General features: G+C 43.5%; 2 protein-coding genes across 2 annotated transcripts in view; both read right to left on the bottom strand.

The window, feature by feature from the left end:
* The window catches only part of lmgB (lemming B), a 78,582-nt gene extending 54,282 nt beyond the window's left edge, over positions 1 to 24,300 (bottom strand). Inside the window, exon 1 of the mRNA XM_083125151.1 lies at positions 21,868 to 24,300. Coding sequence (XP_082981277.1) covers positions 21,868 to 24,297 — 2,430 coding nt within the window. The 5' untranslated portion in view covers positions 24,298 to 24,300. The remainder of the gene's footprint in view (positions 1 to 21,867) is intronic.
* The window catches only part of lmgA (anaphase promoting complex subunit lemming A), a 160,081-nt gene continuing 155,272 nt past the window's right edge, over positions 22,265 to 27,073 (bottom strand). Inside the window, exon 4 of the mRNA XM_083125153.1 lies at positions 22,265 to 22,396. The gene's annotated coding sequence lies outside the window, so the exon portion shown is untranslated. The remainder of the gene's footprint in view (positions 22,397 to 27,073) is intronic.

The following is a 27,073-nucleotide window of genomic DNA, read 5'->3' as shown; positions in this document are numbered from 1 at the left end:
CGAGACCCGCATAAATGTCAGATCGTGAAAATACGAAAACAGTTGTGTGGAAAGAGGTGAGTGACGAGGACATGAACATTCCGTGGAATGAGACTTAGGACCCATTTGCCAATCGTTTCATATGCAGGATTTGATGAAGCAGTATTTCTTGTACCTAAGCCTTCATTATGCTCAGATCCGGCTCGTGGTATCATTAAGTCCGAGCTCAGACACAGTCCTGAACGGACGGACTCCTGACTAGACCTTGAAAGGAAGAACCGATCTAACTATACCCTGTCCCAGCTAACTGTAGATCAGGGCCGCGCATAGTGCCAGAGGAGGAGGGCAATCGAGTGGTGAAAGCGCAACGTTGCCAACCGTATGGTCATTACCGTACATGTACCGAAATGTCATGGCATGTACGGACCATACTGTCCAGACCTTAGTCCGTACGCTAAATGCACGGCTTATTAAAATTTGCACTTGCCGTTTCATTCCTAATATTTTCCTAAGGAATTCTTAAACCAAGCGTACGGACCTGGAGACAAACATACGGTCCGTATGTCATGTGCGTACGGTATTATCCTTTTCAAAAGTTTGCAACGCTGCCAGAGCAAAGCAGGGAAATCGGGTAATTCCAGTCGTCCATTACGCAATCCCGTTTCTCTCACTGTTCATTGGTGGAGCCGTCTCGCGTCACTACTTGCGCAGAGACTTGTTCTCGTTCGCCTGGTCTACAGTTAGCTGGTACAGGGTATAAAGCCGATACGTCTGCTCAGAAAGACATTCGACGATCACACAGAAGAGGGAAGTTTCTTTTACTGAAAAGAGGAAAAGTATGGGATCCGAACCACTATGTGCCTCCATTGGGAATCGAACCCAGAATCCCTTGATTACGAGGCGACGACGCTACCACTGCGCCATTGGGGAGGCCTAACACTTGCATTTGGCTTCGATAGTTTGCAAATTCGTAAATTGTACGACACAAGGTGATTAGTATTTCAACACTGCTACCAGCTACCAGATGGAGCGCATGTCGACCAAGTGACGAAGTTAACTATCTGCATTGATCTGTGACATCCTTTCACTTTATTATCGCCGTCGATTTACGGAATCTAATTTTACAATAATTTTATGCTTTAGTCCCCCCCCTCCCCGCCCTCTTGCCGCAAAAAAATAAGTAAATAAAACAGCACGCCACTGCAATGCAGTCAGTGTATCTGGCCTGTTTATCTTGCCGTTGCAGTAATGTACAAACCATCCGGTTTCCGCCAGACTCTTCGAGCAAATAAACACCTCACGCTTTGGCTGGTGAAATGAGGCAGATAATGAAACCTTCACGTGCATTCGTGCAAATATTGGAAATTCCATACTTGCTTCACGCCATTTAGCTGGATAAGCTCTACTCTTGCCTACGTCACACTAATAGGTACTGAAAGTAGCAAAAGTTCATGTACTGTGACTTTTTGTTCAATTGGCAATGAACGATAAGTGTTGCTAACTTAATTCTCTATTTTATGACTACTGTGTTTTTGCAGAAGAATGCGAGTCTATTGTGTCTTGTGCGACGCAACAGATTGATGTCGCATGCGGCACAAGACGAAAGAATTTGGTAGTCGCATGCTGCATGTTGGCTCAAGCAAAGTTTGGCCAACCCTCGTCAAATTACGTGCGAGGGAACGAGATCGTTCATGTGAAACTTAATATGGCACGTGACTTTTCAAGAAAAAGGTCTTCTTAAATACGTGATTCGTGACGCTGGCAAACGAGTCAATTTGAGACTTGGCGCGTCCAAAGTCCCTTGATCGATACCGCGTACCACCTTTGATACCTGTGTTTGGTTTATGCTGGAAACCGTGCTCTCAATTCATTCTCATTTCTCTCTAAGAGTAGCCCGTAGCTTAGCTGTCACAGTTCTTTCAATGATCGAACTTAGCATTGCATAAAACAAAACGAATGAACCCTATGATACAGTAGCGGCTTCTGCCTATTCGCACGTGCACACCCAAATAAATCTGTAATGCAATTATTTCTTATTATACTTATTCAGAGAACACTATCTCCTTGGAAACATCAAACGTTCCGACGTCCCATCGGCTTCGCTTTACCAGCTGCTGCCGCTGAGATACGTTCGCTTCGCACAAGTCGCCGTGTGCTCGTTTCCCGCTGTTTGCAGCACGCAAGAAAAGAGAAAGGATTCATTCTTACAGCGTGCAGTATTATGAGCTAAACTCGCACTGCTAGCGTTGTGTTCCAAATGCAGTGTTGCAATTCCGTTCAATTCGAGATCGTGTAACAGAGTAGAGGCAAACACACATCATCGTAAATCGAGGGATTTTTTTTTCCTTGGAAAAGGGAATTTCTATGGTATCTTTGACTACACTGTTCCGAACATGGCAGGGGCAAAAATAAGGGAAGGAGGGAGGGGGACAACTGAAAGATGCAAAAAATATTATTATTCTTGTTCCCTATTATCAGCGGCGCGAGGGAGAAAGTTTTTTACTAAATATTTTGCAAATCGAGAATAATATTGAATATTGTAGATCGGTATTAGTATGTTTTTAGTGATTTTGTCAGCTTATCGAATGTTGAATTATCTATATCCCATAGGCGTAGCTACGGGGTGTGCCTAGGCACACCCTAATGGGCTGCTTTATCAAAGAGAATTAAAGGCCAGATATTTCAATGAGAGAGAAAATAAGCGGCAGTTTGTAAGGAGTTGAAAATGTCATTACTTGGTACAAACGTGTGCATTATCGCTGATGAAACGGGTGTCTATAGATTTTTTATTCTTTGATGTCATTGGAGAAAGAAGATATTTACTGCATTCTACTCTGCACTGCAGCGCCTTCTTCTATACCTGTCACAAGCTGCACGTGTGAGAGAGCTTTCTCCAAGCTTTCCCAAGTTAAAACTAAATTAATAGCAACTCAAAAGCAGGATAGATTGGAAGCTCTGCTCTTGCTATTTGTGGAACAGGAAAAAGCTTAGTCTATTGATGTAAATGAAGTTATTGATGAGTTTAAGAACATTGTACCTTTTGACAGACGTCTCTCGTTATATATGACGTGTATTTTGATGTATTTGTTTGTAACATTTATGAACATTTTGTGTGTGTAATTTCTATGCAATTTGATTTTTTCTACTACATATATTCAGAAATTTTCAACGCTGTCACTTAGTGAATTTATATTCCTTTACAAACATCAGTGCAGTTAAAGAGCCAAGTGATTGTGTTGCAAAATATGCTATTAAAAACGTACAAGACCTCATTTTTTTCTTTGTGCACACCCAGATATAAAGTTCTAGCTACGCCTATGCTATATCCACTAACATCGCTCATCTCGTGATCGACGGAAAATTCACCGAGATATTTCATTAATATTTTTTTTATATTTTTCATGAAATAAAATTCTCCCATAGCCTCATTTTCAGTAAAAGGTGCTCATAACTTGGATTGCCAATACATTTAGCATCATTTATGTACACAAAAAAGGGAGCGAGTATTTGAGAGGGGTGACTTATAGCACTTCTTCTGGACGCAAGGCTCAAGTGCACAGCCCCCATAAAGTCAAACCATCAACCGCCACTGCTCTGATGGGCAATTTGCCTATTACACTTGCTGCCTGGTATCATCTGCTTATTATCCAGAAATACTCAATAATATTATGAATATATGTTATTGCAGACTGAATAGTTGTATTAAATGAATGAATGCAATAACTTTGCAACACTTAAAAAAATCTACAATATTGCGATGTTTCTGAATTAGTTTATTACCTAAAATTCTTGAACGAAAGGACGGAGTTGGTGAACCGTTCTTGCTAATTCAAACATACTAGAGGGACATTATTTCCATAACATCTTTGGCTGTTATGCATTTGAAGCTTCGGAACGAGTCACAACTCTCGAAGCAGCCAATGAACGAAGCGAGCCACTGACGTAATCTCAACCCAGAACCTATCGCTAAGCCCCCTGCTCAGGCTCTACACGCCCACTAGGCTCGCTAGACAGACTCGCGTAGTCCACTGGAGATGTTCCGAAAGTAATTCGACTCTACAATTGTTAATTTTGTTAAAATATTGCTTCCATGACCTGAATTAGTTTTTAAGAACAAGCAAATGGCTACTTGAGTTAATGTTTTTGTTATACTTATTCTTACTGCTACTACTATTGATTGATTGATTTGGTTTATTTTACATCGCTTTTCTGCCACTTTTGGCTAATCGAGAAGATGGACATGATTGGTGATATCATGAAATTGCTGAAGGTACACTGGAAAACATTCCCAAAGGGAATGGTGCAATGATAACGTTTCTTGTAATCAAGGGATTCCGGGTTCGATATCCAGTAGAGGCACAATGTACAGTGGTTCTGATCCCACTGTAAACTGTAGGTTCAGTGCCGATTGGCCTAGCTATGAACAAAGTGACTTAAAACAATTCAATGAATCAAAGGCAAAAATATTTATTTTCCACATTGTCACTACTATTCCTTAAAATTGTTGCCTAACATTTTTGGTTCACGAAGATTTGAGTGTCCCACTTTGCTTTCGTTTTCTCTCGCTAGAGAGCGCCGTCTCGTCCTTGGAGGGCTCTAATCGGCGATTATGCAATGCCACTAACTGACGGAAACTTTTATTTCTAACGCAGTTGTGCAGTCTCAGTTTCCCCCTTCTCGCGCAGTGTTTCCAACGTGGCAAATTTGTTGCTGCGTCGTGCTACATATTCGTCGGAATCTCTTCTTTATCACTGGTATGGAGTGATATAGAGTGAGATGCCATATTCGGATCTTGAAATATCCGGACTTCAGGTAGAAACAAGATGATTGTGTCCGAAATCTGGTACCCAGTACCAGATTTTTGGTTTCGAATATGGGTACTCGGTTTCAGATCCAATACGCGATTCTAGGTTTCTTTTCGGGTAGCCACAGCGCCGGGGATTTATCATATAGGGGTGCTTTGGGGGTGCGAAATGAAATTTAGGAGGGGGGATGATGTTGAAAATGAAACATGCATGCAACTACATCAAATACTGATCAACTTTTAGTAGGCATCTATGATAATTTGCAAATGAAACTGAAGAATACTAGTGACTTGCTTAATTATTGCTTGATTTTACCACAACAAGCACATGTTTGGAAATTTGACTAATTGACTTAGGTATTTTATGTCGTTTTTCTTCCAGTTTGGAAATTTGAAAGCAACAGCTTGTTGAAGGCAGTCCAATGACAAACCTTGCGTCTTACGCTCCAAGAAAGTGGTCATGGAGTGTAAACATTCAGACACAAGTTACGAAGGGGCTATAATATGACACTGCAAGAGTTAAGTGTTTTCGGTTGAAAGTAGGTTTTTGTACAAGGGATGCTGAAGGGGGTGTGGAAGAGACAACTTCGTACCTGCCCCCACCCCCACCCCCCCGCCGGCGCTGCCACTGGGTAGGTACCCGGAGCATATATTCCAGAGAAAGTAAAGTACTGAAGAAAAATCGATTACGAATTGTGGATTAACCTGATTTCAAAAAGAAGATAATGGCGATATCTGAAATTGGCAACGTGAATTGTTAAGAGTTGGCAACCTGAACTCGTAGGAGTTGGCAATCTGAATTGTTAAGAGTTGGCAACCTGAATTATTATAAGTTGGCAACCTGAATTTTTATAAGTTTCCAACCTGACTACCGTTGGGATGGCAACGTGGCTTCCTTGAAGACGTCAAGAACGAGCCTAGTCTTCTCCCTCCTCCATAGCCTAGGACCGTTCAGGTGTCATACTGAGCTGGTCCAGGTCTTTGACTCAGCATACGCCACTGGTAGGTACCCAATTTCCCACTCCAAGTACTCAGGATTACGGAATATCTTACCACTTACATTCCGTAGGACCTTCCTGTGCCGTAGGTTACGGGTTTTTCAGAACAGCGGGAACAATGTAGTTGAGCAAATAGCCAATGAATCAGCTTAGCCTACTGTCTTTCTCGCTTCCAAACACGATCAACTCAAGATTAAATCTATATGGGACTATTGCTCTCTCCACGAAAACAGTCCAGTCAAGGTCGGACCTTCCCCTTGCCTCGTCCATACCCCTGGCCCTCCAGGGTTGCCACACATCTTCTAAGCTGCTCAGTCGACACTACGCGCGTTGTGCGTACATATGCGGTTGATTTATCCGGTAGAAATTGTTGCTTATTGACAACACTGTAGGTCGGCGGCTGGTGACCCTGACTGGACTCTTTTCGTGGCTTTAGCTACAGACTTGCTGCCAAAGAGTTTTCTCTTGCTTCACTCACTATGCGACTTATTCAGACGTATCAACATGAGGGGAGGGAAAGAATCCGACATTTTGGATCGACGCATGCTCAGTGAGGTCCAAATGTAACAAACTTATAGCTTAACATTATTTTATGCAGCGTTCGACCTTTCGTTTTAAGCAATTGAAAAAATGCTTCTGTTATTTGGGGACATGACATTGATATTTTCCTTTCGAGACCAAGCACGTATTTAGAGGGGGTTCAGGGGGGGTCCTGACCCCACCCAGAAAGACTTACCAATTACTAAAATTAACATTTGTTGCATAACTGATGGTTATTCATTTCCTCTGATATTATTGGAGGGCACCGATTAGATAGGAATCATACAGCTTTGACACTACCAAAGAAGATTTATACACACTAGTTATGATAATATAAAATATTAATCAGGAACTTTACTTTTCGTTAACTGGATCTATCATTCTTTTTTGTTATTCAATAAATATTCAATACTTCGTCTAGTTGACATTATTTTTCTTGCCTGGGCACTTGTTTTTATACAAATTTTGGGATATTATGTACAAGTAATATAGAAAATGAATATGTGCTCTTTTATCTGTATTCTTTTGTGGTCTTTTTACCAATTAATGTAATAGTAACAATACAATATCAATTAATGTAAAAAAAGGTAAAAAAGGTAAAGTGTTCCCTTGTGCATAGCACCACGCCATGAAGGCGTATAGGGGGTGTGGGGGTAACGCCCCACATATTTTAATTAAATATAATTACTTCATTTTAAAACAACTAATATTATTGTTACTTCTGGGTATGTGACTGTTCGAGACTGTGAACTGTATTTACGGCAATATAGTATCGCCTCGAGTTCCAGTTTTTGGACATTGCTTTGTGACCGTCCACTAAGGCAGAGGTACAGAGACCCCATCCCACGTCCCTACTTTGATCCAAAAAGCGGGCAGAGTTGGCAACACTGGCAACCAGATCCGGCAATAAATCGAGATCAAGAGAGGGACGAGAAAGTTTCGTTATTTCTGGAAACGTGGCGCTAACGATCCTCTCGTATATAATCGAAAGAATCGTCCCTCTATTCAAAAGCAGCCGACTGACTGGCGACTCTTGAATCGTGCTCAAAACGACACGCGACAATCGAACCTCCCCTTCCCCTCTTTCACAGTCTTCCGCGTCGAATAACAGCAGCTGACAATCGAAAGTTACATTGTCAGTAGCAGCGATGTGCTGTGAAGCACCGTTGACATCGGAGAGATGGGAAAAAACGGTGGCAAGCATTGGAGAGACTTCTTGAGGGTGAAAATGAATGAGGGGGTAGCCACAAGCAGTGCCGTCGTTGGGGGGTTGCGGTGGGAATAAGAATGAAGGGGAAACGAAGACTCAAGAAAATTGGCATTGAATTTTTTTTTGTATCGATTCAGCGAAACGTTTCATTCATTTCTTGGTTTATTCTTGATTCATTCGTTTCTTGGTTTCAGCCTCTGTGTGAAATCTCTAATGTAAGAAGAAGCCATATACAGTGCGTTTCAAGTTAATTGTCACGGGGGATGTTGGAAATGTCCTCGTGCATCCTACGATTTCTGGCATAGTTTTAGGAAAGTTCGCGGAGCTTTGGTAACTCGACAAGCTAAAAAGGGCACTTTAGTTTCCTAACAGCTCGCGACGCCAGAGCGGCAACTGAAACACATCGTATTTTTAAAGTGGTTACATGTTACAAGTGTTCTTCCGATTTTCTGTTGTTTCGTAAAGCGTTTGTTAAGTGTTTAGTGTTCTTGTGTGTCTTGCTATAGTTTTAATAATGGCACATACGTACACATTACAACAAAGTTTTTACGTACGATTCGTATGTGATTACAAATTCTTGCGGGGACGTCATACGTATAAGTGGAACGGGAAAATTCAACCAAAATTCCAAGAAGCAAAGGAAATGGTGACTCTACCACTATTATGAACTTACCTCAAACTTAGTACTTCTAGCTTCATAATAATTCATACAACACGCTGTGTGAATTAAGCTTTTTGCTTTGGGAAAAGGGGGGGGGGGAGGGTTAACAAAACTCAAACTCGTACACAAGAAGAGCTGTCGAACTAGTAACATCGAAAACTTGACATAATTTCCACGGCGAATTTCACCTACCTACGTCTTTTGTGAACACTTTAAAACATGTAAAACATTAGCACTATGCCACATAAACTTAAGTTGAGTTGGTGTTTTAAGTCCACTTTGTGCACGGTAAGGCTAATCGGGTCTGGACCTACAGTTTAAAGTGGGATCCGAACCACTATGTGCCTTCACCGGGTATCGAACCCGGTACCCCTTGATTACACGGCGACGACGCAACCACTGAGCCATCGGGAAGCTGCCGGCTCGGCTCGGTGAGGTTACCAGTTGCAGATTGGTGTCGTTTAATCTACAAGGCTGCATACTCTTCGGCAGGGAAATCTTTGATGACGTGACAAATAATGGACACGAATAGTTTTTCAGTTCGGTTTGTCACAGTTAAGAAATGACAAACATACTAGTGTATGCTTTCAATTCGATTTTCTTTATTTAATTTTATCTTGCCGGGAATATTTTTTGTGGGGAGGGGGCGGATCGACGGCATTACCCCCGGTAATTCATACACTGATTCAATAGGATTAATTGATTTGTTATATTTTACTTCGCCTTTTGTGCCACTTTTCGCTAATTTGCGAAGATGGGGATGAGTAGACAGTAACAAACATCCATGCCCAGGCCAGGATTCGATCCCGGGACTCCTGGCGTTGTAGAGCGTTGTGCTGACCACTCCGCCACGGGCCCAGGGATATAACAGGATTATAAGTCAGCAGCGAACGGGGGGTACAGGGATACAATGTAACCCTCACCATATGTTTGGTAGGAGGTAGTACTTGGATACGAATTATACGCGTTGTACTGTACACCCGCTCCGAAAATTTCAAATGCCACAAAGAATCCATCCGTCGTGCATCCATCATAGTGTTCCATCGTCAATTTCATCAGCTCAACTTCATCGTCGTGAGTAGCCAAAGATACAAAAAAGCTACGCAAAATACGAAAATATAAGATTTGCATCGAACTGAATGAACCTACGCTACGCGCGAGGTTTGTTGTGGTAAGTCAGCCTAGCACTCTGGCCGCAACGACACTCGTACCCGGGACCCCTTGATTACAAGATGGCAGTAATAGTCACGACGCACTGAGGAATCGGATCACTCCAGAAAAGTCGCCGACCGGGAAAATAACTGCACCGGGTCGTTCTTGCTGCGCACGTAACGGTACGATATGCGCTTTTTTTTCTATTAACGGTTTGTGTCATAAATCCCACGTGTTCTCATCACGTAGCGTAATGCATTGTTTCAGCTCCTCCCACGCACGCCACCTGATCAGCGTGCGTGGAGAATATGGAATTCCTTCCACATGGGTGCGTTCGGCGAACAGGCCACCTGAAACCAGAGCAGGGCCAGGCGGTCACTCACGGAGACACGACTGCTGCCCTCGGTGGCCGACATTGGAAGCAGACATTGAAGAAAGGAAAATGATGAGAAGAGGGCAGAATGAAAGAAAGAAAGAATGAAAAAGCGTAAGAAGGAAGGGAAACAAACACACACAGAAAAGATAAAGAAACAAAATGAGAGAGTGGGAGACAAAACCTAAGAGAAAGCATGGAATATGGCCAAAGATAAAGAAACATTGAGAGGAAGAACAAGTGAAAGAAACGGGGACAGGGCGAGAGAGAGAGAGAGAGAGAGAGAGAGAGAGAGAGAGAGAGAGAGAGAGAGAAGGATAAACAATGGTTCCTAGGACAAGAAGAGATGCAAAGAAAAAGATAAAGCACGAGAAAGAAACGTATAAAGATAAATAAGAAATAGTGAGGGAAAATAGGGCAAAGTGTGATAAGAACAAGGAAAAAAAAGAAATAGTGAGGAATAGAAGGAAAGAAAGAGGGTGACAAAGAAAACGATTAAATTAAATTATTTTACTTTGCTTTTCTCCCAGTTTTGGCTAAGCTGGGGATGAATGCTGATACGAAGTGATGGATGAATGTACAATCAGAGACATAAATTATATGATTGATTGAGTTGGTGTTTTAAGTCCACTTTATGCACAGTAAGGCTAATTGGGACTGAAGCACCATGTATACCACCGGGCATCGAACCCGGGACTCCACATAAATTATATGGACCACACAATTTCTATAAAGCAGTGGTTCTCAAACTGTGGTTCGGGTACCCTCAGGGGTACATGAACTACTTGAAAGGGGTACGTGGAAGAGAAATGTCGAGAATACCCACACGACAACATTTTTGCTGCAGGTGTGTAGAGCAGAATTCATAGCTTTAATACTCAACAGGAAAGTAAGGCTGATTTTGTCACTGACACTCTTATCTTTGTTTCATATGTATGTCTTGAGAACTAAAATACTCGTTCGAAGTCTATAATAAGACTAAATTTGGAGCCGAATCTTCGCTTTAAAGTTCCAAGTGCACAACCAGACATCAAGACTATTCAGGCACATCCTTCTCACTAGAATCTCTGAGGATTTACAATAAAAACTCCAAAATAGTGCTTGACAGTTTGTTTATAAACTTATTTTTGTCCTTTAATTTTTAAATAACTGGAAAACCCCTTGAAAATATATAGTTCTTAGCATACATGTGTTTCACATTTTTATTTTTGCAACTAATCATAAATATTGTAAACCTAGAAGCACCCAATAAAATAATAAACGTACGATTCCATTGTTAATTTGTTTACCATCTTTTCATATACAGCCCGAATGCCATTTTGCTCTATTGCGGATACAGGCCTCCAACATATCAAAAACGCCAATCAGACAGCCAAAACAATAATAATAATAATCCTCAAAACTCACTATTGCGAGAAAACTATGGCGGAGGCACATTAGACGTTTACTTACGACTAAAGGGTACAATGAGAAAAAAGTTTGAGAACCACTGCTATAAAGGATTATCCTGGGTGCAGGTCGAGGCGCCAGAGCCACGTTAGTCTGCTAAATGACAAAGAAAGAGCGAGGAGGAAGTGGAATAAGGACAGAGGCAAAGATAAGAGGTTCAGGGAAGAGAGGGAGAAATAGAGTAAGAAATACATAAAGATACGCAAAGAGGGAAAATTGTGAAACAAAGAACGAGAAAGAGAGAGAGATTGCGAGGAAGAGAGGCGTTGGAAGAAAATTGAGAAAAGTAAAGAAACTCAAAGAGAAAAACAGGGATAAGGAAAGAGAGATGCAATGTGAGTAGGGAAGACGGGAAATAAAGAGAGAGAGAGAGAGAGAGAGAGAGAGAGAGAGAGAGAGAGAGAGAGAGAGAGAGAGAGAGAGAGAGAGAGAGAGAGAGAGAGAGAGAGAGAACGTCCGGGTAAGAAGAGTTAGTGAGAAATAACACACAGGCCAAAAAAAGGAAAAAATAGAGGAATAGCGAAACAGGAGTTCGAGCCCGTGACAGCTACGTTCACGGAGCATTCGCTAACACCTTCACCACCGAGCTCGAGTAGCAAGAGGATGAAATTGAATTTATTTTCAGATCGCAGCCACGTTTCCCCAAATGCCCATCGTGGCATCGAGCCACGGACGAGTCTCCATGTCCTACAACCAGCGCGGCATCTGTGGCAAAATGAATCCACGTCCCAGGCGTGAATCTTAAGTGGTCTCAATCTGCGATTCGTGACGCAGCGTGTCGGCGTTGGCGGACGTGTCAATTCGCAGACTCTCACGTCTCTCGAGTCACCTGATCGATACCACTGCACGACCTTTGCTTCCCGTTTGCGTCCAAACTGGAAACCACGCACGCTTTCATTTCAAGTACGCGAGCAGCAACGATGAAAGACGGTTATTGACGTCTCAGAAAGTACAGACCCTACGAAAATGAAGACTTTCTCGAAGTCGGAATTCCTGAATAATTGATTGGTTTGATTATTTTTACTTCGCTTGTCAGCCACTTCTGGCTTATCGCGAAGATGAGGATGAATGATGATATGATGCCAGCGATAAAGGGACACTCACAAAAAAACACCCTGTCTACGACGACCGGATTCGAACCCGAACGCTGTGCTAACCACTCCATAAGTGAAAATTCCTAGCTGAAGCCGACTCCTGTGGCGGAGTGGTTAGCACATCGTTAGACGAAGCCCAAAGCATGGCATAGAGAGGGAGAGGGAGGGGGGAGAGAGGGAGAGAGAGAGAGAGGGAGAGAGAGAGAGAGAGAGAGTGAGAGAGAGAGTGTGTGTGTGAGAGAGAGAGTGACAGAGGAAGAGAGAGAGAGAGTGAGTGAGAGAGAGAGAGAGAGAGAGACAGAGAGAGAGAGAGAGAGAGAGAGAGAGAGAGAAGACAGTAAAAGAAATAAACAAAGCAGAAATCATTTTATACCATAAAAAAGAAGGTGTAAGTACACAGACAAACAGGCGGAAAGATGATAAATAAACTGATTCAATAATTATTGATTGATTTGTTTTATTTTACTTCGCTTTTATGCCACATTTAGCTAATCGTGAAGATGGGGATGAGTGATGATATGATGAAATTGATGAATGGACACTCACAAACATCCATGCCCAGGCCAGGATTCGAACCCGGGACCCCTGGTCAAAAGTACCCATGTTGTGCTCCAATATCGCATGCATATACCGGAAAACACACTTGCTCCCACAAAGTATCAGAAACGATTTAAGAAGCACATGACGCCTTGCAATCAAGGGGTCCCAGGTTCGATACCCGGTGGAGGCACATAGTGGTTCGGATCCCACTTTAAACTGCAGGTCCAGTCCCGATTAGCCTTACTGTGCATAAAGTGGACTTAAAACGCCAAATCAACCAACTAACCACGTGTAACACCCTATACAGCATGAGGGTCTCATCGACTTTATCAGCTCAATTCATCTTCATCGTCGCGATTAACCTTTAGAGTTAAAGAAGACTCTGGCGTAGGAGGGAACTCCCTAGACAAGACATGAATACTAAGAGTGCCTGCTTCTAAATCATCTTCTAAAATAAACAAAATGAAATGCAAATTAGACTGAAAGAAAACACGTACGTGGAACAGACCTTCAGTAAATTGTATTCAATGCCAAATTCACACGGAACAAGCAACTAAAAGACTCGGAGACCACGGCCTCTGAAGGAGAGGTGCAATAAAACAAAACCGCTTGAATTACAACTAGGAAGGAATGGAATTGCTGCATGCAAATTGCAGCAACAAAATTGCCACAACGCACGAACAATGTTGCCAACTGTGAAGAACAAAATGTTCCTAAAATTTACGACAGAGTGCTACATACGCCAAAGAATTGTCCATACAGACGGAAAATGTTTAGAAAATTTGATTTCATTTTTATTATTTATCGTAGCTTCTCTGCAACGTTTGCAGATCGCAACGATGAGGATCAGTGATATGATTAAATTGATGAAGGGACAATTAAAAATAACACCTGTGACAAGACCGGGACTCGAACACTGGACTCCTGGCATCGTAGCGTGCTGTGCTAAATGCTAACCACTCTGCCATGGTTGGCTGCTCATATATAAGTCCTCCTCCCTGTCCGTGCGGTATAAGGCGCTATGCTTTGGACTCCGACTGCGGGAGCCTGGGTATTCGGCATGTGTATAGGACCGGTGGCAATCCACCATTGTGAGGAAATTGGGGAGATATGATTGATTGACTTGGTGTTTTTTTTAAGCCCACTTTATGCACAGTAAAGCTAATCGTGACTCGACGTACAGTTTAAAGTGGGACCCGAACCACTGTGTGCCTCCACCGGGTATCGAACGACGTTACCACTACGCCATCGAGGAGTCCCAATAGAGACTTGTGTTGTGTGCTGTCTATATATGTTTGTGATTCTCTTTTCATCTCTTTCATCGCATCATCATTCATCCTCATCTTCGCAATTACCCAAAAGTGGCAGAAAGGGAAGTAAAATAAATCAAATCATTCATTAACGTTCAGTCTAAAGATGCCGAACGATGACGTATAAATAATAATAACATAAAATAGAGGAAACAAAGTTTTTCGTGAATTAACACGTACTATTTCGAAGGCGCTTCAAAATTCCACAAGATACCGCGCTTTCCAAAATTCACCAGCGTGCATCAGACTGTTGCATCGAAAATGACGTCAAATTTGGTGAAATTCGGAAAGCTTCATACTGAAACAAATGAAATTAAGGTTCGGAATGCGCACGCATATCTGCGAAAAATTCACCATCAGCGATTAAATCACAGAAGATATTTCATGAATATTATACAGGGTGCTCGGAAATTCCCCTTACAAACTCCTAGGGCAAGTAGAGGGGACTGAGTAGACAATATTTGGAATAGGAACACGTTTCCGTGCTACAACCATGACAATGTGTCGGATGTGCCTGTGTTGGTATGCAACCGGGTAGGCAGTACTTGACGTCAGAAGATCACCTGATGGCACGTGACGTCTACAAATTGTTGCGTTCCACTGTCGACACAGGTGTTGATCAATTATTAGTACGTTTCTTTTTTGTTCCCTTGGCATTGCTACCAAATAAATTTGTTTGTATTATGGACTGAGCCACACGTTATTCACTTCTGTACCTTACGTAAGACCTCATTTGACATGGTTGTAATAAATGTTTACACTTTAGGTCATCAGGTGATCTTCAGACGGCATTTACTGCCTACCCGTTGCATAACAACACATGCACATCCGACACATTGTCATGGTTGTAGCACGGAAACGGTACGTCTCCGGACATGGGTTTCTATTCCAAATATTGTCTACTCAGTCCCCTCTACTAGCCCTAGGAGTTTGTAAGGGGAATTTCCGAGCACCCTGTATATTATCACTTAACAACATCTCATTTACATGCGCAGTACGAATTTAAGTGGTATGCTTTTGTAAAGATATAGAGTCTTGCAAATGAATGCATTCCTGCATGTTGCAGCAGAAGATGGCCATGTTTTGATGCATCAGCATACTTTACTTCACTTTGCGTGCAAGTGAAGGAGTAGTATTTAAAATGTCGACAGTTTATGTCTGCATGCAGTTTATTCGCCCCCCGTGCAACAAAATCGGCGTGACATTCCGTACTATTGCATACATATTGCATATCACGAATCAGAAAAAGCTTCACTGCAGACAACACCATTTTGATTCACCAGCCGCACCAGCTCTTGAGGCTGGTGTAAATTGATGAGGTCATGGTTTAACGAAAGCTTTGGTGCGCCCCGGTGAAATATGAAACGCCGAAGCGTGCATCAGCGGTGCACCAGCCCGTCCACCGGTGAAATCTGGAAAGCGAGGGTAGATACATATCTTCACAGTTAGCTACACTGTGCACTAACAGTACGTTTCTTATGTGGTCCGCCAAGAATTCACTTAACAACATACGCATGCGCAAGGACAGAGGCAGAATCTTGTTTCGCCCAAAAAACAATTCGTGACGCTGCCTTATACAAATCCTGACATTACTGACTACAAGGTGTATTATTAGGGTCAATTTTCTTGCTTTCACCTACCAAAACTTTACGCTGCCCTGCGCGTAGCCCAAGCAGCAAGCAAATAGACACGGTCGCCATATTGAAACTCACAAAGAACAAAATTACTTGCTTGCAGGTAGCAACTATCATTCATGGTATTTCTCTAATGGCAACTTTCAGTGTTATTCAGGTTGTGCCCTATTGCAGAGATTTTCATAGTGGAATTCTAGTGCAAATCCACGTCTCAGATCATGTGTTATGTCCTGATCTTTGGATTGTCCTATGCAAAGTTCCATGTTTTTGACAAAACTCTGTACAACACCTTATAATATGATCCACACACGAGTTGTACACTCCTGTTCACATAAAGTGGCACAATTTATAAGGTTGGACAGTTGAAGTATGTGCCACTTTATCTGAACAGGAGTGTACTATGTACATATTTAAGAGAGAAATGTAGGCTTCATAGAACTCGAACCGGGATCTTCTGGCATACTGTGCCATTGTTCCAGTAACATTTTCTTGCTCAGGATAGGGACAGGTGGAAGGCGTGTGTTGCTGCAGCCATGAAGCTTCGGGTTTAAGAAGGCTAGAGAGTTAGTTAGTTAGTTAGTTAGACATTTCACATGCGAAAACATGTAACGTGCGATTTTCTTTTAACTTTAAATGCTAAGAAGAAATTAGCGTAACAGGACCTTCAACAGAGACACTTACGTCAACACACCGGAGAAGGATGCTCATGTTGACGTCATGTTTTGCACTCAAAAAAGGTAACTTGGTGAAAAATTGTAACCCGTCATCGTTTCCGCTTGACAAACGCCAACGGTTGCTCAGTTTACAAGAAAACTTCCACGTTTGTTCCAAGGAGAGGCATAAAAAGAAAAGCGCCGAGGAAAGACATATTAGCCACTATTCTTCCAAAAAAAGGAACGGCCATTGGTAATTTCTTGGAGCGTTCTGTCTGGCGCTTGGCCAGGTTCGGTCTCTCGATATATATGTCCTTGCTTTCTGCTAATGCTGCGGAATACGGCTACTTAAAACCGTTTTTCCTTCTCCCCTGTTCCTGCAGTAAAACCTATTGAATAATCATTACCGCGTCGGAGCAGTCGAGGAAAACTGCGACGTCGTGTTTTCGGAATGGTGCTTGGAGCAAATAGGAGCCGACGCCAGGAAGAGATGTTTTAACATCGCCGTATAAAGGGGGATCGAGATGAAGAGAACGAGAGAGAAACAGAGGAAAAAGAGGGAGGGAAAGATGCAAATGAAGAAAAACAAAGAGAGGCAAATGGACATGAAGAGAAGGTGGGGTGGACAGGGAGAGAGAGAGAGAGAGAGAGAGAGAGAGAGAGAGAGAGAGAGAGAGAGAGAGAAAGGGAGAGAGAGATTCCTTCTTCCTTTCCTATCTATCTCTCTCTCTCTCCCATGAGAGGAAGAAAGAAAGAGAGACAATCTCGCCTCTTCCCTCTTTCTCCTATGCTTTGAAAGAGAGAGAGAGAGAGAGAGAGAGAGAGGGAGGGAGGGAGGAAGAGAGAGAGAGAGAGAGAGAGAGAGAGAGAGAGAGAGGTTCTTCTCCCCATTCTATATATTATATATCCTCTTCTTTCTGGAGACAAGAGAGAGTAAGAGGAAAGGATCTCTCTCTCTCTCTCTCTCTCTCTCTCTTCCTCCCTCCCTCCCTCTCTCTCTCTCTCTCTTCCTCCCTCCCTCCCTCTCTCTCTCTCTCTCTCTCTTAGAAAGGCAAAGATAGGCAAATGGACAGGAAGAAGAGAGAGACAGATAGGGAAGAGGGGGAATGTACAGAAATAGAGAAAGTCTCAAAGAAATCGAGAGAGATTGAGAAAAGAGACAGAAACAGCAAGGAATGAGAGAAGAGAAAGATAAACAGGAGAAATAAAGAGAAGCAGATGGAGAGAAAGAGGTGAAATAGAAAGTGCTACCGAGAAACAAAGAAATGAAAAAGAGACACAAAGGGTAGGAGAAAGAGAAACACGGACTGGAAAGAAAAACAGTGATAGAGACAACAGCAGAGAAATTGAGGAAGAGAGAGAGAAAAGTCAAAAGAAGGAAATCAAGAAGGGAAAAATTGACACAGAGAGAGGATCAGGAAGAAGTGATATAAAAGATTGGAGAAAAGAGAGCAATGGAGGGAGCTGGGCAGGTACAGAGAGGGGGGGGGGGAAATAAAGAGCGAGAGAGGAAGACAAATCATGGATCCACACCACTCGCATTAATTATTTAACATTTTTATAATCAAATCAACAAGAACACACACCTGCTTCAATGTTTTATCTTTCTCATAGCAGTTTATAAGATTTAAAACGTAGGAAAAGAGATACAGATTTAGACAATCCAACTGACGACGTTACAACTTGTTCTCTTCATCGTCTCAAGCGAGAAGCAACAACAAAACACGTTCCAGTACGCAGACGACACAGCATTACCAAAAATCGTGCCGTGTATGGGGAACTTTAGGAAGAACGACGCCAGCGCTAACAAACCTGCGGGCTTGTACGTCAAATAATGTTTACAGTGCCTCATACTCTGTAACGTACTCGCATGGGCTCGCGGGAAAATCGAGTTATAATCCCGGTAGATGGAATTACCTCACGAAGTCCGGAGAGCCACCTGTTCTGTGGGCGTCGCGTTACGTGGGACGGACATCCATCCACCAGTCCACGCTCATCTCTGATAAGTAACTTCGGAAGTATCGCAGCTTGGAAGACTTGATTGGACACGAAGATTGATGATGGTTGCGCTGGTTCGAACATAACAAAGTTTCCCCGATCAGAGTTTTAGGATTATGGCGGGCGTGTAGTGGGTTGGAATCTACCAGAGTGCAAATTCTAACCGGCCAGAATATGATAAAACGTTTACGTGGTAGACAATTATAGCCTTCTTAACTATACCAACGCCGGATTAAGGTGGCCAGAAGGGATGATTGTATCATCCCGTTCTCTGAGATGACCAACACTAACAAAGAGACTTCGGTGGTCTCAGGTTCGATATCCGGTGGCGGCACATACATAGTGGTTCGGATACCACTTTACATCCGAAGTAGGTCCAGTGCATAGCATGGACTTCTCAAACACGAAACTTTGGTACATTAAATCTTCTTTGATTAATCGATTTGCTTTATTTTACTTCGCTTTTCTGCCACTTTTGGCTAATCGCGACCATGAGGATGAGTGATGAAAGGATGAAACTGAAGGGACACTCACAAGAGGATGAGTGATGAAAGGATGAAACTGAAGGGACACTCACAAAGAACACTATGCACAGACCCACGCTGTGTTAACCACTCCCCCACGGAGGTCATCTTATACTTTAGAAACAGAAAGTAATTTTAAGAGCTTATTTATTTAGTTGTTTATTCTAAAAAAGAAAAGTTAGTATAGCACTGGCATAGTATGCCAGAAGACCCGGGTTCGAGTCCTGGTAGAACTTAAATTTATCTCTTAAACATTTACGTAGTACAACTCGAGTGTGTATCAAACTATAAGGTATTTTTCTCATGGTTGTGTCAATTTTTGTACCGTCATCTATTCACGAGTACATCAATCATCCTCATCGTCGCGATTAATCCAAAGAGGTGGAATAGTGACGCAAAAATCGAGATCGTGATTCGAACACTTAACGCACTCGACCAGCGACATGGCAAAGATCAAAAGTTCCAGTCATTGATTGATTGATTTGGTGTTTTAAGTTCACTATATGCACAGTAAGGCTAATCGGGACTGGACCTACAGTTTAAAGTGAGATCAGAACCACTATATCCACTATATATGTATCGTGGAGACGATATATCGCCGATATCACGGAAAAAATATCGTATCGTATCGTTTCACAACACAACTCCCGAAGCATCCGATCAACAACAGCCGCTGACGTCAACTCAACACTTCAACCCTCTCGTTCATCTTCCACGTTGTTGGTAAGGTCGCTAATAGTTCGCAAAATAGTAGGACTATACTAAACCGGCATTGCAGTGGTAGGCTGTGACGTCACTTGTTAGCAAAAGCATATAACAACGTGACCCCGCGCAAACACAACAGTGACGTAATAGCTCTTGATATTAAGATGTGGAAACAAATGTGTGACTCATTTAAAGTTCAGTATGTGAAGGATTTCAGGAAGCTTATGTTAATAGATTCTGTTGTTGTTTCAGAACCTTTGTACTGCATAAGAATTTTAATCGTGTAGAAATTATAAATATCTCACCAAGGGCGCCCGCAGGAGGGGGCTAGGGGGGGGGCACTCGCCACCCCTAGATTAATGTAATTCGAACGGTGAATAGCTTAGTCTATTTTACGCTGAAGTATCTAACTACAAACAGCTATTTGTCCTACATGAAATAATATGTTAAGTATGCAGTTATGCTAATTATATATAGATACAAAAACTATGGAAATTATAAATGTATGTAATTTTAAAAATGCATAAGAAGTAGTAGTAGTAATGATGTTATCAATAATGATAAACCACAAAAAATAACAATAATAATAATAACGATGATGGAAATAATAATAATAGTTTCTATGACTCTGCCCGCCTGAGAAAAAAATCTGCGGGTGACCTTCTATGTCACGGATTACTATACAGACATCATTCATTAGCTTTGATTTATTTAGGAGGGGGGAAATATACATGCCTGTATTGAAATACACTTTTCTTAATTATTTGGTTGGTTGGTTTTGTGTTCTAAGCCCACTTTATGCACAGTAAGGCTAATCGGGACTGGACATATGGTTTAAAGTGGGATCCGAACCACTATGTGCCTCCACAGGGTATCGAACTCGGGACCCCTTGATTACAAGGCGACGACGCTACCACTGCGCCATCGGGGAGGCCTCTGAGTTATTTGGATGGCTGTGTATACTACGAAGATAAATTTTCCGATACGAAATATCTTCCAAATTAATTGTGAAAACAATCACTGTTACACTTTTGTTGTATTTGTGTTTATTAAGGAGCTTTTCTGCCACTCTTCGCTAATTGGGACGATGAGCATGAGTGATGATTAGATGAAATTGATGAAGAGAGACTCACAAATAGCAGCCATGCTCAGGTTGGGTATCGTATCCGGGAATATTGGTGGGGAGATCGACGGTTGTTCACCGAACTGTACTGTCAAAACAACAGAACGATAAAAACAATTGCCTCAGCAGCCGGGAGCTTTGATTGGTCGACCCACGATGTCGCCATTGTACAGTCAACGAAGTTAGTAATAAGGTGTGTTTTATACAGCGTATATTGATACAATTGTAGGTTGAATTGTATCGTCTGCAAATATGCTGTATAAAGAAACAAACTGCCGGAGTACTGAGATGAGTGTACGTTCCGTGTTCCATTTATTATACATAGCTATTTTACGTCACTTTTCTACCTCTTGGTTATGAGATGGTGAGGATGAATGATGCACTCATGAAATTGGTGATGGGACAAATACAATGATACATCCAGGGTTCGAACCTAGAATTTCAGGTTTCTTGGTGTGTTACGTTGTCAACGGAGGCCGATGTGCGCGCGCGTGTATACACGTGTATATATGTATATAAGTAAAAAATAAATGCTATTATTAAGTTCCTACAATAAAATATGTAGCCGATCGCCATGGCGGATTGATTAACACAGCGTGCTACGACGCCAGGGATCCTTGGTTCGATTCCTAGCCTGGGCATGGGAGTTGTGTGAGCATCCCTTCATGAACTTCATCACATCATCACTCATTCTCATCTTCGCGATTAGCCAAACGTGTAAGAGAAGCACCAAATCATTCAATCAATATTTTATGTGTATTCCCGTACCTGCAGTTGTAGCATTCGCGCCGTGTGAAAATATTCTAACGTAAGCTTCTCTATATCCTTTCCTATATTTTACCATCTTTTGACTACATTTCACTTTTTTTCAGGAACGTTAGTTGGCCCTTCAAACCCCTTCGATAGTCAAGAGTTTGAGGCAAGAAGAAACTTTCGCTGGTGGACACTGGAGAAACGCAGAACAAAGAAGTTTTACGATGTTGCTGGTTCGTAAGGAGACCACACGCTGCTGGCGTCTTCTCTAAAGGGGTCAAGGCTGAAGTTATCGATCCCCTGCCGTGCGGTGAACACTACACGCTACATAATTTAACAGCACATACGAAATATGACTTGTACTCACCATTTCCTTCCGCAGGAGCGCCAGTTGAGCATCCAGGTTGGTGGGCTTGCGCATGCGCTGTCCGGGCGGGCTCCTCTGCTCCCCGTTCTGCAGGTTGTCCACGCCTACCGGGTGTCCCCTCCCGCCGTGGTGCTGGTGGTGCGGGTGCACCCTCGAACGGTGCTGCTGGTTCCTTCCCTGAGGTTGGCTCACGCCGAGTCTCGAAGCCGCGCTCATCCCGATCGACGTCCCGGTCTGTCCCAGGAGCCTCTGGGAGGAAAGTCCCTGTCCCATCCCTCCGTGTACCAGCGGCTTCGGGCTCTGCACGTACGGGGATGAGGTCTGGACCTTATGCTGGCCGATGACGTCCGGGAGATCCTGACTAGGTCCGCCGAGTCCTTGGTTCAAACGCGTCTGGTTCCTCTGCGCCTGCATCTCTGCTTCCAGAAGGTTAAGGTTCTGTAGGTCCATGATCCCGCTGAGACTCTTGGGTAGAGGCGGTAGACCCTGAAGAGACGCCATGTTGGGGGTGTGCGCCCTGCCGTTGAACCTGTAACCAAGATCATCACTATTAGGCGACTCCCTTCCCCCGACGCTGATCTGACAGCGAGAGTAGTACATTCTTTTGCCGTCCTGAACCTCGATCCAATCCCTATGCTGCACCTGATCGTAGAATTCCTTGTCGGCGACACGGTGCGGCCACTCTGGCTGCACGACCAAGATCCGATCGTCGTAGCCGTATCTTTCGGGGCTGGGTCTCGCGTACGGGGATCCGCCCCTGTCGCTCCTGGATCCGGGGCTACTCCGGCGCCCAGGCTGAGGAGGGGCGCTCTGGACCCTCCTGAGGGAGGTTGCCTGCGGAACGGGATCCGGGATGTTCACGTTGACGCCGCGGTAGGGAACGGGGATCACGCGTTCGAATCCCGGTCGGACAGTGCTGGGAGTGTGGTAATGATCCCCGTGGTCCTTGCGCGGGACGGGCCTGAACGCGCTTCCGGGTTTCGAACCCACTTCCTTTCGATACGGTGACGGTACCCGGCTGGGGATCTTCATAGGGCGTTCGGTGAGCTTAACATCGGGACGCACGATGCACGTAGGGGGTTTGTCCAGCTTGAGATTACGACCCAGCGACCCGTTTTCGGCGTGGTTGGAAATATGCACAACTGAGCGCTCTCCGTAAATAATATTTTTGTGCAAGAACTGGTCATCGCGTTTGACATGCTGGGGGGTACGAGTGAATTGCTTATCCTGAAATTTCCTTCTGGAATCCCAATCGTCGATACTCAGATCCAGAAACTGCTCCCGTCTCGGGGACTTGGACATCTTTTCACTCTTGTCATGGCCATTTTGCATCAACACAGGCGCGTACTGTGGCGCCACAGGGCTGTTCAGCGGCAGATACTTGATTTTGCTCTGTCTAGGAAGAGAGCGCTGGGAAAGATCTATAGTCCTAAGCACAGTCTCGTAAGAGGACACAAGCTTGGGTTGACTTTGCACAATCACGTCTTGTTCTTCCGTCTGCGAAAGCACACCCTGTATGTTTGATTCTTGCTCCGTGACTCTTGGTTTCGCCACTTCTTTGACCGGCGACGATGTCAGGAAAGCGGCGGCGGCGGCGTCTTCTATATCACTTTTCGCGACGCTTTCGGGGAGGCACGCGGGGATATCACACGAATCGGGCAGGACAGCCGCTACCACCTCCGTTTCGGCAATCTTCTCTTCGCTCGACGGTTGACCTTGACTCGCCGTGCCGCCTCCGGGTGCTTCAGCCGCCCGGCCAGGTGACTGAGGCGGGGAATCTTCGACATGCGGCTGCTTCACTAGCAAATTGTGACTACTCTTGGATCGCGGTACAAAAGGCGGGGGTCTGCAAGAAGAAGGACTGAACTTTGGAGGCGGACCGTCCTCCTCAGGACAATGACCATTGTTAAGACGCTCCGGCGCCGAACTGCTATCAACTTTTGTCAGCGTAGCACGGGGAGTCTCCACAATATCCACAGTATCACACACTAAGTTCTCGCACTCCTTAACCACATCACTACCAGTAGACACACTTATCTCAGGTTCACGAATCACGTCAACACTTTCTGCTGTTTCCTTCACCGTACACGTCAGTATCTCCTCCTTGGGCTCCTGAGGAGGTTCTTGAGGGGTTGCTTCACGATGTGGGGACGTGTTTACCGGCGGCGACTGCCGGTTTTTGCTAAATTTCGGACTCCGCTCCGGCGGGGGTGGAGGTGCCTTGCTGCGCTGCGGAGACCGCGCGACGGGCTCCGGTGGTTCCGGCTTGAAGCGCGACGATCTCTGCGCTACGGGCGGCGAGGTGCTGATCCCCAACCCGCGCGTAAGGTGAGCGCGATTTCTCGCGAGGGCCTCGGCCACCAATGCTTTGCTCGGCCGCGGCGGGACGGGCGGCGGAGGCAAGGGTCTTCCCGTTCCTCCTTGCGTCATGGCAGAAACTCGACTGGCTCCACGCCGCTGCACGCTCACTGCGGTACACCGACGTGCAGTGTTGCCAACCGGCATACGTGAAAACTTACTATTACTCCCCGCAAAACAAGTCTCGTCCAATGCAAGCGTTGAACAGCGGGGTCTCCGCGATCGCGTAGTGGTAACGTCATCGCTTTGTAATGAAGGGGTCCCGGGTTCGATACCCGGTGTAGCTACATTGCATAATGATTCAGATCCCACTTTAAACAGTAGATCCAATTTCGATTAACCTATCTGTGGTGGACTTAAAACAACAAACAAACAAACGAGTTGACAATAGGCCACAGTAGCGTTCCCATTGCTTCTGATTTGATATATGAAAAAGTTAATTGTAATAAATGTAATATATTAAATTAATTCTAATTGTATACGTCATATCCTTATAAGGATTTTACTTTCTGTTTCACTGTATTCGTACCACATTAAAACGCACATACACACAAGCATACAGACACACAGGGTGGTATTCGAAGAGGGATGAGGGGGAATTCGCCCCTTTGATTCTTACACTTCTCACTCTAGTAACTAACTTTTTGTACAAAGTCTTCAATCATTATTTGCATTGAAGATATAACTCGATTGAAAAACAATTCAATACAGTTAACATTAAAGTACCTTAATGACTGAAATACAAACACAGAGTGTGCCGTGGCACGTGAGCATATAGAAACACAAGCAATGAGAATAATGCCAATTGACACACGCATCACCAGGAGTATAGCACTGAGAATATACTATGGACAAGGAAAGGAGACACCTATACTCAGGCCAGGACCGAACCGGAAACCGTCGATGGCGAGATGGTGAATCGTGGGTCCGATCTCCCGAACAAGCTCAGTTAATGAAGCGGTTGGTTATACGAAACAGACGAAAGCACAAAAACAGAGAAACACCACCCCCAATTTTTGAATCCCTACGATTTTTCACAGTGGTCCAATTTATTATAATTGTAGCACTAAATTCACCCTGATACCCAGGACTAGAAAAAACTAAACTTGTTAATTCAGGCGCCAGCCCCTTTTTCTCAGGAGCCACTTTTATTTATTTATTTGCAAATATGCCCAAGAACGACACGAACCCTACTAAGATAAAGATACACATTTTGCTACGTGATCATAAACATTTAATTTATTAATTAATACACGATTGGATTAAAAGTAATTAATTCTTGCGCCAGAGTGACCTTCCTAAATAGGTTTAACTGGCAACAGCATGAATAACGCAATACATTCTAATAAGGGTGTCCCAATAAAAGCGATGGATTTAATATGCTGAATGGACCACTTTTTTTAAAGAAGAATGACAAATATTTTTACATCATTACAGCGGATAAATGCTCCGATTTAAGGACGCCAAATTTGATTTACGCAACATGGTCTAACCATGGAGGTACGAAGGGGGAGGAGTAAGCCTAGCGCAATTTTCCTGAAGCCGGGTCACGTGACAGAACCGGAGAAGCCGGACCAAAACATTCGAAGACGCCGTAAGAAAGTATGCAATTTTGTGTACTTTTGAATAAGATTTAGGAAGCAATGGTGCCTGCTCAACACACGGCTGTACTAACAGAAGCGACAGGAAACCTGAAGGAATAATATTCCATAAGCAAATAACGCTAGTCATAGTGTGTGTTGTAGTATTTAAGTGTAAAGTAAACCCCTCGAGATTTCGTTTGTAGTTGCCAGTTGGAGCCTACTTCCATGCTCCTTCCAGCCCGCGTGCGCTTGCAGCAGCCGATGCGATGTTCTTCTGTCTGTTAAGTCATTGCTTGAAGTAGATACGGCCATCTTACGCAGACAAACTTAAGCTCCGCCCATTGGCTTCAAAACGAAAGCAAGGAGTGATACGAGACTGCAGGCACCTGGTTCTAACAATACCTCTATCAGTGATTGTTGCAGCTTATTTGACATGGAGGGTTACACAAAGGAACATCGAGTTTTGATAGTGAAAACTCATTACAAGAATGGCGAGTGTTATGCAGAGACTTTAAGGAACCTTTGTGCAATCCTTGGACGTGAAAGTGCACCTAGTGAGAGTAAGTTCGCAAGTTGATCAAGAAATTTGAGGAAACATGTTCGACAGCAGACATTAAAACACAGCGCTCTCAATCTAGCCGGTCTGTTGAGAACATCGTTATTGTACGTGACAGTGTTATTGAGAGTCCAAAAGAATCTTTCAGTAAAAATATTTACCATTTTGTAAAGATACAGCATTTTCTTAAGCATATTAAATCCGTCGCTCTTATTGGGACACCTTTTATATGGCAGACTCTACCGTATCGTTGCAGATTTTAAAATTCGGCTAGAAACAGTGAAAAAAATTATAACTGCATGTCTATTATTTGTTTTTAATTATACACCGCAGGAGCGTATATTCTAGGGTAGTTAGGCTATCTGCGAAGCCTGAAGTCTAGAGAATAAAATACAGTAGAAAAATCGATTAGAAATTGTAAACAATATTTTCATATCAGTGAGATGCTGATTCTGGACTTGGCAACCTGATTTCCTATGAGTTGGCAACCTGATTTCTTGTGAGTTGGCAACCTGATTTCCTATGAGTTGGCAACCTGATTTCTTATGAGTTGGCAACCTGATTTCCTATGAGTTGGCAACCTGATTTCTTATGAGTTGGTAACCTGATTTCTTATGAGTTGGCAACCTGATTTCCTATGAGTTTGCAACCTGATTTCCTATGAGTTGGTAACCTGATATCCTATGAGTTGGCAACCTGATTTCCTATG

This window comes from Lepisma saccharinum, chromosome 7, assembly GCF_977018435.1.
Source record: "Lepisma saccharinum chromosome 7, izLepSacc3.1, whole genome shotgun sequence".
Lineage (NCBI taxonomy): Eukaryota > Metazoa > Arthropoda > Insecta > Zygentoma > Lepismatidae > Lepisma > Lepisma saccharinum.
This window is presented reverse-complemented; position numbering and strand designations above follow the sequence as displayed.